This window comes from Macaca fascicularis, chromosome 15, assembly GCF_037993035.2.
Source record: "Macaca fascicularis isolate 582-1 chromosome 15, T2T-MFA8v1.1".
In the NCBI taxonomy this organism is placed as follows: Eukaryota; Metazoa; Chordata; class Mammalia; order Primates; family Cercopithecidae; genus Macaca; species Macaca fascicularis.
In genome coordinates, this window is record NC_088389.1 from 123,715,495 (window position 1) to 123,728,253 (window position 12,759).

General features: G+C 40.2%; 1 protein-coding gene across 11 annotated transcripts in view; it reads left to right on the plus strand.

Annotated features, from left to right (window-relative positions):
• FAM120A (family with sequence similarity 120 member A) overlaps positions 1–12,759 on the plus strand; it is a 114,922-nt gene that overhangs the window by 7,395 nt on the left and 94,768 nt on the right. For 10 of the 11 annotated variants that reach the window (XR_012424916.1, XR_012424914.1, XR_012424915.1 and 7 more), the window contains exon 2: positions 12,087–12,333. Coding sequence is in view for 6 of the 11 variants with exons in the window: in XM_005582268.5 (XP_005582325.4) it covers positions 12,087–12,333 (247 nt within the window). In the remaining 5 variants the exon portion in view is untranslated. Of the gene's footprint in view, positions 1–12,086; positions 12,334–12,759 lie in introns of those variants that run through there. The other variant, XM_074017893.1, reaches the window with a different exon arrangement.

Below are 12,759 nucleotides of genomic sequence, written 5' to 3' on the forward strand. Positions count from 1 at the left end.
CATCAAAGTTTTACTTATACTTCAAAGCCCATGTCAAATGCCAGCCTTCTTCATGGAATCTCTTGATATTTGAAAAAGTGGGCCGGGAATACACACACAGCATAGTGTGTGTGCAGTGGACATTCTGTAGTCTGTTGTATTGCACCCACCTGCATAGCTGCATATTTACCTTCCCCAGCCACCCGTAGTCTCCTTGAGGCCGGGGACTGTGTGTTTACTCCTCTTGTACCCCCTTATGCTTACCATAGGCACTCAACTCTAATCAGAATATTTGCTGCGTTCCATTATATAGCCAGACAAATTATTTCAAAATCTGGATCAATGGCCATTACTTAAGATTTGTTTTTTTTTTTTTAATCTTAAATTTCTCATACAGTCTTTTCTGACTGGTTCCCAATGGTGATTAATTCTCCTTTCAGCAAACGCTTGAGTGCCTGTTAATGCCCAGGCCTGGAGGAGTGAACAGAATAGGAAAGGAAGGAAACCGTTAGGGAACCTATAGCCTCTGGGTTGAAGAGGTTTATTTAAATCCTTTTTTTCTTGTTTGGAACTTTCTTTGATACTGTAGAACAATATGTTTACTCAGTGAAGACCTGTGAGTGGCTCTCAAGTAGGGTTAACAGTTGAGACATTTGGCAGGGGACATTTGGCAGTGCCTGGAGGCATTTTTGGTTGTCACAGCTGGGGGAGGATGTTAACTGAAGGCATCTATTGGGTGGAGGCCAAGGATGCTGCCAAACATTCTACAGTGCACAGAACAGCCCCCATAGCAAAGAATAATCTGGCCCAAAATACCAGTAGTGCCAAGGTAAGGAAATTTTGGTATGAGCAAATCAAAAAATTCTAAGCTTTATCCTTTGTAAAGTCATATAAATGTTTGCAATAGAGATGTCCAAGTATACCAGGAAGAAAGTAATCAAAACCACAACTTAATTTTCTGAATCAAAATATACACAAGTATACTTTCTCCTATGTCTAACATATTTAGATCGACATTGTTCTTCATTTTAGTTTTCTGAGATTTATATGAATAGGAAGAAACTAATTAACACATATTACACATTGCAACCTTAATAAGCACTACACTGTAGGAATAAATGTCAAATATCGCGTAATATGCAGAAGAGAGATTTTAGGATTTGAAAAATTAGACTACTTTCCAGTAGATTTATAGGCACAATTTTCTAAATAAACCAGGCATTTAAATGAATCACAGTTCAGATAAAAATATTCTTAAATTCTCTAAATGTCTCCATATAGTTCACCATTTATTTCATTTTTGCTTTTTTTTTTTTTTAAATTCAAAGTCTCACTCTGTTGCCCAACCTGGAGTGCAGTGACACGATCTTGACTGACTGCAACCTCTACCTCTTGGGTTCAAGCAATTCTTCTGCCTCAGCCTCCTAAGTAGCTGGGATTACACGCCATGCCCAGCTAATTTTTCTATTTTTAGTAGACATGGGGTTTCACTATGTTGGCCAGGCTGGTCTCAAACTCCTGACCTCGTGACCCACCTGCCTTGGCCTCCCAAAGTGCTGGGATTAAAGGTGTGAGCCACTGCGCCTGTCCCCATTTTTGCTTATTTTTATGTTTTCTCTAGAAGTAAATCTGATGAAGACCTTGCCTGTTATCCAGCTCTTGGAATGGTACTTGGTGTGTAGTACATGTTCAGAAAATATTTGATAAATGGATATGAATCACTAGTTACAGGCAAGGAAGTGTGATGACAGAAAGATGGTAGGAAGCAGAAGTTTTAAAGTCCCCATAGAGTTAATTCCAAAATCACTGGTGTCAGCTTGGCCACCTGGTGCAGAGCTTTTATCTTTGAATAAGCCTTTTATGCTTCTTAACTTAGGAGATGTGTTGAGGGCATAAAAGGGGTGACTGCTTAGGGAAATGGGCTGCATTTAGCCACCTTTCCTCTTGTTATACCTGGCTTTATCACACATTGTTTCTAGGCATCTTAGGGAAAAGTGTAGAGTTGAACTTGACCCACTGCAATATTTGCAGAGGCGATGGTCAGTCTGCATTATAGAGTTTAGAATCCGTGATTTAGAAACAGTACTTTTGTGCTCCAGTCATTTGGCCTTTCTCAGTTGTCTCTAGAATCAATTAACTTTCTTGAAAGGATGAATTTACCATGTTGGTGTTTTACTGGTTAGTGCAGGGAAGTATACTAGAGGGTTTATTGCTGGAGGGTTGACTTGACAGGTCTGAAGTGCATCGTTCATCCTCTGAGCTGGAGCATATTTATGAACAGTAGTAACAAGCCAGCCCAGACTGTTGGAGGGGGTCACTGGGCTCCATGGATGAGATGTTTTAATTTCCTGGACCTATGAAGAGTTTGCAAGTGTTACTATCTTGAAATAAATAGTATCAACCTGAGGTTCTTTTTCCTAAATTATGAAAATTGAAATTTTATGTTTTATATTTTGGAATGATATTTTAATAAGAATGATGTTACTAGGATTTAGCTGAGTCATTAGATTACTAGAATAGGCTAAATAGATTATGAATACAAATTATGTGGGTGTCTCCTCCTTTTATCATTTTATTTTTTTATTTTTAAAGTTTGTAAAGTTTAATTTGCATTTCTTTCATGACATCCACTCCTTTATTGTTATTATTATTGTTAATATTTTTAGAGGGAAAAATCAAACAGTTTTACAATTCGAGCATCCCAAATCTGAAATGCTCCAAAATCCAAAACTTTTTGAGCACCAGCATGATGCACAAAGGAAATGCTCACCGGAGCATTTTTGATTTTTGATTTTTGAATTTAGAATGTTGAACTGGTAAGCATAATAACAAATATTCCAAAACCTGAAAAAGCCTGAAATCCAAAACACTTCTGATCTTAAGTGTTTCAGTAAAGGACACCTAACCTGTGTTATTGAATAACCATTGAACCAGACTGTGATCACATCACAAGCAGTGTGTGCAAAAGAGATTGCAAAAGCAAAAAAGAAGTATCACCCCCCTTTGATACAGCCTGGCAGATACAAACTATTACATACATGCTATTTGTCGTTAGTCAAAGGAAAAGGAAAACTCTCCCTTTTTATAAGTAGGAAGTTAATTTTGGAGCCAAGCACCTAGGCCTTCTGAGAAGACAAGGAGATACCCTTCTTTTTATTATTATTGTTAATTAAAATTGTGGTAAAATACGCGTAACATAAAATTTACCAACTTAACCATTTTTAAATGTATAGTTCAGTGGCATTAAGTGTATATGTGTATATATATATATATATTTTTTTTTTGAGATGGAGTCTCACTCTGTCACCAAGGCTGGAGCGTGGTGGTGTGATCTCAGCCCACTGCAACCTCTGCCTCCCAAATGCAAGCAATTCTCCTGCCTCAGCCTCCTGAGTAGCTGGGATTACAGTGTGCGCCTGCCACCACACTCGGCTAATTTTTGTATTTTTAGTAGAGACAGGGTGTCACCATCTTGGCCAGGCTGGTCTTGAACTCCTGACCTCAAGTGACCTACCACCCTCGGCCTCCCAAAGTACTGAGATTGGCATTAAGTATATTCACATTGTTGTTTAACCACCACCACCACCACCATCCATCCCTAGAACTTTTTCCTCATCCCAAACTGAAACTATATACCCACTAAACTGTAACTCCCCAGTCCTTCCGTGCCCCAGCTCCTGGTAACCACCATTCTACCCTCTGTCTCTGAAGTTGTGTACTCTATGAACGTCATATAATGAGATCGTACAGTGTTTGTAATTTTGTGTCTGGTTTATTGCATTTAACACAATGTCTTCAAGGTTCATACGTGTTGTAACGTGTCAGAATTTCCTCCTGAAGGCTCAGTAACATTCTGTTGTATTGGGTAGACCACATTTTGTTTATCCATTCATCAGTGGATAGACACTTGGGTTTCATCCTTTCTGTCATTGTGAATGGTGCTGCCGTGAACATGAGTGTACTGACATCTCTTCGGACCCATTCTTTCAACCTAGAAGTGTAATTGCTGTATCATAGGGTAGTTCTGTATTAAGTTTTTTGAGGAATCACCATACTATTTCCCAAGAGGCCACACCGTTTTACATTCCCACCAGCAATGCACAAGGGATATATTTTTCTCCACATATTCTTGTTGACACGTATTTTCTTTTTTTAAAAATAGTAGCCATCCTAATGGGTGTGAAGTATACATGTCTCATTGTGGTTTTGATTTATATTTCTGTAATAATGAGTGAAGCTGAGCATCTTTTCATGTCCCACTCCCTTATTTTAATAAATGTTTTCCTTGTTTTTAAGATCGCCGTACCCAATTCTCATTTATTCTAAACAAGATGTGTAAGATAAGCTTATTCAGCTATGATTTCACCTTACCTGAAGAGAGAGTTCTTTTTAGAGGCATTGCTGCTATGTGTCATAACATTTAAATTGCCCTTCAAACAGCAACAAAACTCTGCCACCAAATTGGAGTTGACTTTTTTTAAATGTTCTCATTCTTTAGTTGGACTAGAGTAGGGAGCAGAAGCTTCAGCGTTAGTTTTTCCCACCTCAGAGCTATGGACTGCCCATTGGGAAGAGGCCCCAAACTGCCTTTGTGGTAGTTGTTTTTTAAAACAAAATAATTTAGGTGGACCTATACGCTCTTATGATCAGGTTGTTTTATATCTTCTGAATCAGATAGCGGGCTGGAGGATGTGTCACGTTGTTCCCTGAACTGGTGTAAAATTATTCTGAAGAAAAACCAGGTTAACGGTGTTTTCCTAGTGTCAGAAAATCTATGTATGAGAACCCATAGCATTTCAGGTCCTGTGTGAAAAGCATAAAGAAACCTTTTTACGCAGCTTCCCTAAAAGTACATAGGAACTGACATTTGTCAAGTGCTTATTATTTGTGAATGCTTCTGAGCTGTTTACATGTAGTATGTTTAATCATCGCAGCTACCCTATGAGATAGAGGAATACCATTATTCTTACAGATGAAGAAATGGAAGTACAGAAAGTGTTAAAGTAGGCAGTGGAGTTCACCCAGCTGGTGCCAGAGACACAAACCTCATTGTAGAAGTGTTTCTTCACTGGAGACTAGGAGTAAGTAACAGTGTTAAGTTTTTTTTCTTATGGGGTCGTCCCGTAGCTGTGTTTCAGAATTAATAAACAATTATACTTGCCAAGTAAGCTTGGGAGTTTTTTAGTCATTATTCTTAGTAAAAGTCCTAAGTTTTGATATATCTGCCTTTTTAATGATGAAATGTAAATCTAATGAGATAAAAAGATTTACCTAGGAATATTTGGTAAATTTAGAGTGGCATAAAATCATCATCTTAAATGAAGTACAGAGTACTTTCTTGAGACCAGAAATGGGCCCTTTTGCCACTTCTTAAACTTCTTAACACTAATAACACCTGCCGCATTTCTTGGGGAGGGGTAGACAGGGAGGAAGAAGCTGGGAAGTGTTGTGCTTCCCATGCTGGCTGCCCCAGGTTAGAGTGTTCTATTGGACACTGGCCCCCTCATCACTTCACAAGCGATGAGAAGCAGAATGCTCCTCGGGGTTGTTTACAGAAGGAATTTGAGAGTTTCACTTCCTTGATCTCAAAGCTGGCATTTTGATAGAGTGGAAATGGTAGCCCTGACAAAAATTAATCAAGGCCTGGTGCTTTTGAAATGGCAGATACTTTCAGTGGCTACTAGCCTGGGACTTTCAGTAAGGAGGCAGCTCATAGTTCGAAGTCTGATTTACCTCCGGTGAGTGACTTTACCCCCTTTCAAGGGCTACCTGTAAGTAAGTGTTTTCAGGGCTTAATTTTTTACGTCATTTTGTTCTTCGAGGGGGTTCAAAATGAAATAATTTCAACATTGTGTTTAATAGTTTTAACTCACTTCCGAAATTAACATTAAGAACTGGAAGTACACATTTCATTATATTATGCCCAGTCCAAGCCAGGTGTTGGAAGGCCAGGGAAGAGAAGAAGCAGATACGTAAGAGTGAGAGAGTAGCTTAGTGCAGGAAAAGGGAAAACAGGAAGGCGCTTCAGAAGACCAGATGAACAGCATGGGAGCTCAAGTCTGTCAGACCCTGAATCCCCAAAGCTTCAGCCTGGTACTTAATGTTTATTCTTAATTAAATAACTGCCTCGTAAGTTATTTTGATGCCACCCGGAATCTTTTTTCCATTCCCACCCGAACGTTGCATTGTATCATCTTTTTACCCCTGCTCATATCCTTGACCAGATTTTTCACCAGACTTTCCATGATTTAAATCTTAAGGAATTGTATATTGGGCCTCTTACGAATATTCTTAGTAGTTTGACTGCATTTATTCACTCATAAATTAATTGGTAACCAAATTCCATACTCTGTAGATTTTCCTGTTTCTTTCAACTGGACTATCTGTGGGAAGTTTTCTGTTTTTATATAATAGGCTTTTTGAAACTTGCATTTAGGCCAGGATTTATTTTTCCCGTGTCTGTTATACTTTGTTCATCTAATAAAGTGGTTTGAAATAGTCTTTCAGCTGATGTCTTGTCTTCTAGAATATTGACTTTTTTTTTTTAGAAAAATGAACTTATTTGGAATAATTTTATAGAGAATTTGCAAAGGTAGTAGAGACTTCCCCAATATCCTTCACTCAGCTTCCAGGGAATGTTCACTTCCTGCTAGCTGGCACAGTGATCTAAACCAAGAAACTAGCCTCGGTAGACTACTGTGAACTTCATTATGGACTTCATTTGGATGCCATCTGTTTCCCAGCAGTGTCCTCTTCTGTTCCGGGACTCTGGTCAGGACCTCTGGTATCCTCCATCCCCTGTCTTCTGGGACAGCTTCTGTTTGTCTTTGGTGATCTTGACACTTTTGAGGAGTACTAATCAGGTGTTTTATAGAATGTCTCCAATTTGGGTTTGTCTGATGCTTTCTCTATATTAAATTATGGCTGTGTGTTTGGGAGAAGACTAGCCCAGAGGTGTAGGGCACTTCTCAGCACCCACATGGCACATGGCATTGACTTGGCTTAGCACTGGACAATGCCAACCTTGGTTGTTTGGGTAAGGAGCTGTCTGCAGGTGTTTGCTCTGTAGTGACCAGTTTTCCTTTCGCTCATTTGTAACATCCTCATTCTTTGGAAGCAGTAATTAAGTCCAGCCCACATTCAAAGGGGAGAGGGTTAAACTCTACCTGTTGGGGAGAAAACTATATGGTATTATTTGAATTTTTCTGTAGGGAAAATGTGTCTCTTCTCCCTTCATTTATTTAATCATTTATTTTTATCATTATGGGCTCCTGTCCTCTTTCTAGGGTCATAATCAATTCACTTGGGGTTATATCCAGCTCTGCCTTATCCTTGCTCACATTGTCCTGGCTCTGGCTGTGGGAGCTCTCTTGGGTTGGCCCGTGTGACACATGCCATCCTTTTGTTTTGGGAGTGCTTCCTTGCTTTCTGGACCTACGAGATGCTTTCGGTGCACCTTGTGTTTTCCTGCTCCAGTGTCAGCTGTCTCCAAAGAGAAGCCCTGGTTCTTTGTCATGGAGAAGGTGCCTGGAAACCTTGGTCTGGGTGCTGGTGTGGTCCTGCTGCTGGGGTGTCTCTGTGTCTGGGCCCTCATAACTGACAGCTTCAGGTGCTCCTGCTGCTTGGGGGCCCCTGTGAGGAGATCTATGTGGACACCAGATCTTCCATTGTTTCTGTACCCACCTATGTGTGCATTTTCGCCTGAATACCAGTTCTCACTGATGTCTCATGGCTAATCCAGCACCATGAGGTTCATTCTAGCCTTCTCCTTTTGCAGATTATTTGTAGTTTCTCTGACAGTGAGGACCTGGCTCATATAGCATTTGCTTTAACCCTAGTGTTCCTGCAAAGTCATTTCAGAATTGTTAATGCAGATTCTGGGAGGCCTGCTTAAACAAGTGGAGTACACTGGTTCCCAGGTACTCAAGCAGTTTCAGTGAGGCTATTTCATACATTTTATAATACAATTGTATACATTTGTCAGTCTGCATTCTACCCTGGCATCCCCTGACACCCTGGTTGATTTGTTTTTTCATTTGCATACATTAAAGTTTATTCTGTGTGTTGTACAATTGAATGAGTTTTGACAAATGCAGAGTCATCTTGTTCCTACCACCCCTAGGCAATTGACTTTTAACTCTTTCATTCAGAGTTTTTTCTGATTTTCTTTGCCAGATCTGCTGTCACCACCGCGCCCCTCCCCCCGCATTTCCCCCATTGAGTAACTGCGGAACTACACTTCCATACTTCCATTATTCACCCATGGAAAAGGACATCCTCTCTGTTACTCTTGTGGTTTTTAATGCCAGGTTGCACTTCCTCAGATGAAAGCACAATTAATTTTAATGAGAGGGAAGAGTTCTAGAATTTTAGAAGTTGAAGGAATATAGAGATCTGTGAGATTTTACATTGGTTTTTGGGGAGGTTGTCCTGGCAGGTTGGGTATCTGGGGCAGAGCTGGAGCATGGACTCTGATTTACGCCCCCCTCCTGCCCCCCCACCCTCTTTACTCAGGAGACTTGAGAAAGGAAAGATGGGCTGAGGCCAGCTTGGGAGAGGTCCTACCTTTGCTGCAGGTGTGAAGCTGTGTTCATGGGTGTGGTCCTTTATTTTTTGTTTTAGGACACAAATTCTAGCAGTTAGATGTTTGTTTAATGCTCTGTCTGGTTTTGGGAAGGATTATGGTATTGTTAATCATTTGCAAATTAGAGTTGTACTGAATTATTAATAGTTCAATCACTTTGCTTTTTAATGCCAATCTAAAATCAAGTGTTCTGAGCAAATAGGTGATTCTGTCATGGGTGGAGGAAGGAGGTAATTGTGAAAAGCCCCACATGCCACCTTTGTTTTTTTGGTTTTTTGTTTCTTTTTTTTGAGACGGAGTTTCACTCTTGTTGCCCAGGCTGGAGTGCAGTGGTGTGATCTTGACTCATTGCAACCTCCACCTCTCAGGTTCATGAGATTCTTCTGCCTCAGCCTCCTGAGTAGCTGGGATTATAGGCGCCAGCCACCACACCTGGTGTGAGTAGAGTCGGGGTTTCACCATCTTGGCCAGGCTAGTCTCGAACTCCTGACCTCAGGTGATCCACCCACCTTGGCCTCCCAAAGTGCTGGGATTACAGGTGTGAGCCACTGTGCCCGGCTACCACCTTTGTTTTATAAGGTTCTACTGGATATTGGCCTGTACTGAATAGACTGTATCTTACTAGTTTTATTTGCTAATTTAAGGACTCTTTGGGGAACCATCAAATGCAACACCAAAACTGGGGCAGCTTTTAATTTTTTTTGGTGCTTGCTGGCTGCCAGCACCAAGCTAGACCCTTGATACAAAGATGCGTAAGCTGTGCCCCTTGTCCTCTTGGAGAGACATACATGTAAAAGAACAGTAGTTTGTCTGGAGTGCTGTAACAGAGAGATGACCAGAGTGTAGGTATAGTTTATAATAGTACTTCCTCAGCTTTTTGTTAGGTTTTTTTTCTTTTAAAAAGGAATTTTTAAAGCATAATTCAACCACCCTGATTACAACTATGTTGGCCTTTGCCTTTTTCTTTGCAGCCTTTTACCACGAATGAAGTTTTATATAGTTGTGTATACACGATATTGTATTCTGAAATGCTTTTGTTTAATACTTTACCTGAAGCTTTTTCTGTTTCTCCACAGTACAGTGTAGTGACTGTGTCTATCTCCGTAATTTATTTTTTTCCCCTAGGAGTCTACTGTGATCCTTTTTATGCTTTTAATGTTGTTTATTTAGTGAATTGGTTTCTTAGGCTGTATTTCCTGGAGTGAGGTTACTGGGTTAAAGAGTATGAACGTTTTACAGCTCTTGAAATATATTGCCTGCTGTTTTACAACACTGACCACATTACTTGAAAGCTGCCAGATTAGACCTGATCCCTGCTACTCTCAGACTTCATCATCCCCCACTTTTCCTCTTGATCCCAGGGTCGGAGCACAGTGGGTCCCTCTGTCCAGGCAACAGGCCAGGCTCACTTCCTGACCTTTGTACGTCCCCCGCCCATGCCCCGTGGACACTCTCCTTGGAGGTCCTGCCCAGGGCCAGCCCCTCCTTTCAGGTCTTGGTTAGAAAGCCACTTCTTGTGAGATGCCTTTGCTTCCACTGTGGGCCAGCAGCCCCTTCTCACCCAGGCGTTGTTCCCCACCCTGTGAAACTAGGAGATGAGTGCTGGCTGTCTCTGAACTCCCTGCTGATGGAGGTGGGCGGGGCTGGGCTCTCACCTCCTTTTAGCCTCTGTTTTAGTTCTGCCCAGCTTCCTTCCCAACATGTGTGAATCTAAGGAACAAGCTGCCTTTTCTAGATCTCCTTGGAGGAGTGAGGAAGGGTGAGCCAAGAAGGGAGTGGTCACTTACTGTCTCCTTTCATTTTCGTGTCTCTTAACAGAGTGTATAGACTTAACTATTAAAGATGTCTGGAAAAAAGCCAGTAATTTCTAATGATTTTAAAGTAGTTCAAAAATCACTGTAAATGTAAAGTTGTACATAATAAAATGATTTGAGGTAAAGAACTTGGATTAGAAATTACCATTTCTAGAAGTGAGAGGATGAAGCAGGCCTAATTTTAGATTTTTAAAAAATCTATTCTGTTTTAGCTGGTGTACAGTGTTTTTAGATTGAGGGATAAAACAGCAGTTTCCTATTCTAAAGAATAGAATGTTATTTGACTGATTGGATGTTGTTGTGTTTTTTGCTTATGAAGTAAATTGTTTTTATTGAAATATTTACCAAGAATTCAGAAAGTGATTTCTTCTTTTACGTACGCATCTTGAAAAGGTTTGCTTTGCCTCTCAGTGAGATTTCGTTATAGCTAACTTTCCAACAAAATGTGGCAACTGCTTTTATGATGAAAGTTGGTGAGAAGTGAGGTGAACTCTACAGTGATGTCCAGTAGAATTATCTGAGGTAATGAGGCTGTTCTGTCTGTGCTGTCCAATTAGTATGTTAGCTTTTGGTGTCCTGTGACCACTCAGTACTTGAACTTAATTTTGAATTTAATTTAATATAAACTTTCTCTCAGTGTAGCCCCACATTGGACAGTAGTTTTAAAAACTTAAGGTTAAGAGTGGCACACATTTTTCTCCTCTAAGGCCCTGTGGAGAGTTAATACTCCATTGTGACTGGAATCACCTAATTTAGTTTAAATTAATGTTCTCTAAATTACCTTATCCATTGTAGAAACAAAAAATCTGCCAGAAATTTAGTTGTGTTAATGAGTATGTGAAACAGCAGGAGAGAATTTGGTGGTCTTGGACTGTAAATCATTTAGAACATTTTTTCCAGGTGTTTTTGCTATATTTTTTGGACTAGAGAGAGTCCAGAGGACTTTGACTTCTCAGAGGTGTTGCTTCTCTGCTTGCTCCTTCGTGTGTTGTGGAAATCCGAGGTAGTGTGGATGTTTCAGTGGGGATTCAGCAGAAGTAAAGAGGGTGTCTTAGATTTTTCATCACTGAAAAGGCAGTTGATGTAGACCTAGTCCTGACATAGTGTGTGGGACTTAGAATAAGCCCGTGGCAGTTACATTGAGGGTGAACGTGTGCATCCTTACACAGTCTCCACGTGTGGAAGGCTTTAGGAGGATAATAACTGGTTGACAGGTAGGCGAGGGATCATACTTTTATTTTATTTTTAAAATTCTGATGATTTCACCTGACGCATTTGATCTACTTTGAAGAAATGGTTTGGTTTCATTGACACTGGGTGGCTTCTTTCTGTCTCCCTCTTTCCCACCTGTTTGTTTTCTTGTGTCTTTCTCCCCGTCTCTTCCTTGAAAATACTGTCATGGGGTCAGCTGGCTTTGTGTGTTTTCAAGCAGGGTGATCTTTGAGCTTGACAAGAATTGAAAATTGATTTGTAGTCTAGATGGGATCATAAGTTACTGACAGGAGATGATTTAAATGCAATGTCCCACAGAAATTTCTTAGTGGAGCAATGTGTCGCAAACTTTATTATGGCATTTTTTTGACTGTTTGGCTTTCATGGATAGTTTCCATAAATGTGATTTTTCAGCTTCTGTGCAAACATTTCTGCTTATTGAGCTTGTTGCTACAGTGTTACCCTACATCTGATGAAGTTTTTTTCTCGTTTGCCAGGTTGCACAGAGCATTGAGGATCACCATCAGGAAGTGATTGGTTTCTGCAGAGAGAATGGTTTCCATGGCTTGGTTGCATATGACTCTGATTATGCACTGTGCAACATCCCCTACTATTTCAGTGCCCATGCCCTAAAACTGAGCCGGAACGGGAAAAGTCTCACCACAAGCCAATATCTGATGCATGAAGTTGCCAAGCAACTGGACCTGAATCCAAATCGTTTTCCTATTTTTGCTGCTCTCTTAGGTAGGTGGAGCAGTGTGAAAATATTTTATAAGGGAGTGACCATATGATGCGCACATTGATCTTTTAAGTATTTCTGTGCTTGAATATTTTGGATGTGTGTCTCACATTGAAGAGAACCAAGGTGTGGGCTCTTCCTTAGCCTTCCTTGCTTTGTATTATTTTTTTTGGCATAGCTAATGTGCTACTTTTGTTCTTAAGTGTTTGTTGAGGTATTGGTATCGTTCTATCCAGGAATTGTTCAGATTAATTTTGTGAATAAACTTGTTTAAGGTTTTGGAAAACTAACATTCTAAATCACAGATGTCAACACATGGTCACTAGGTAAATTAGACATTTAAACCTTTGACATAAATTATGTTTATAATAGAAGAAAATATGCTATGGGGTTAGAACAGTGATGTTTTCACCTCATTTTCAGGACACTCA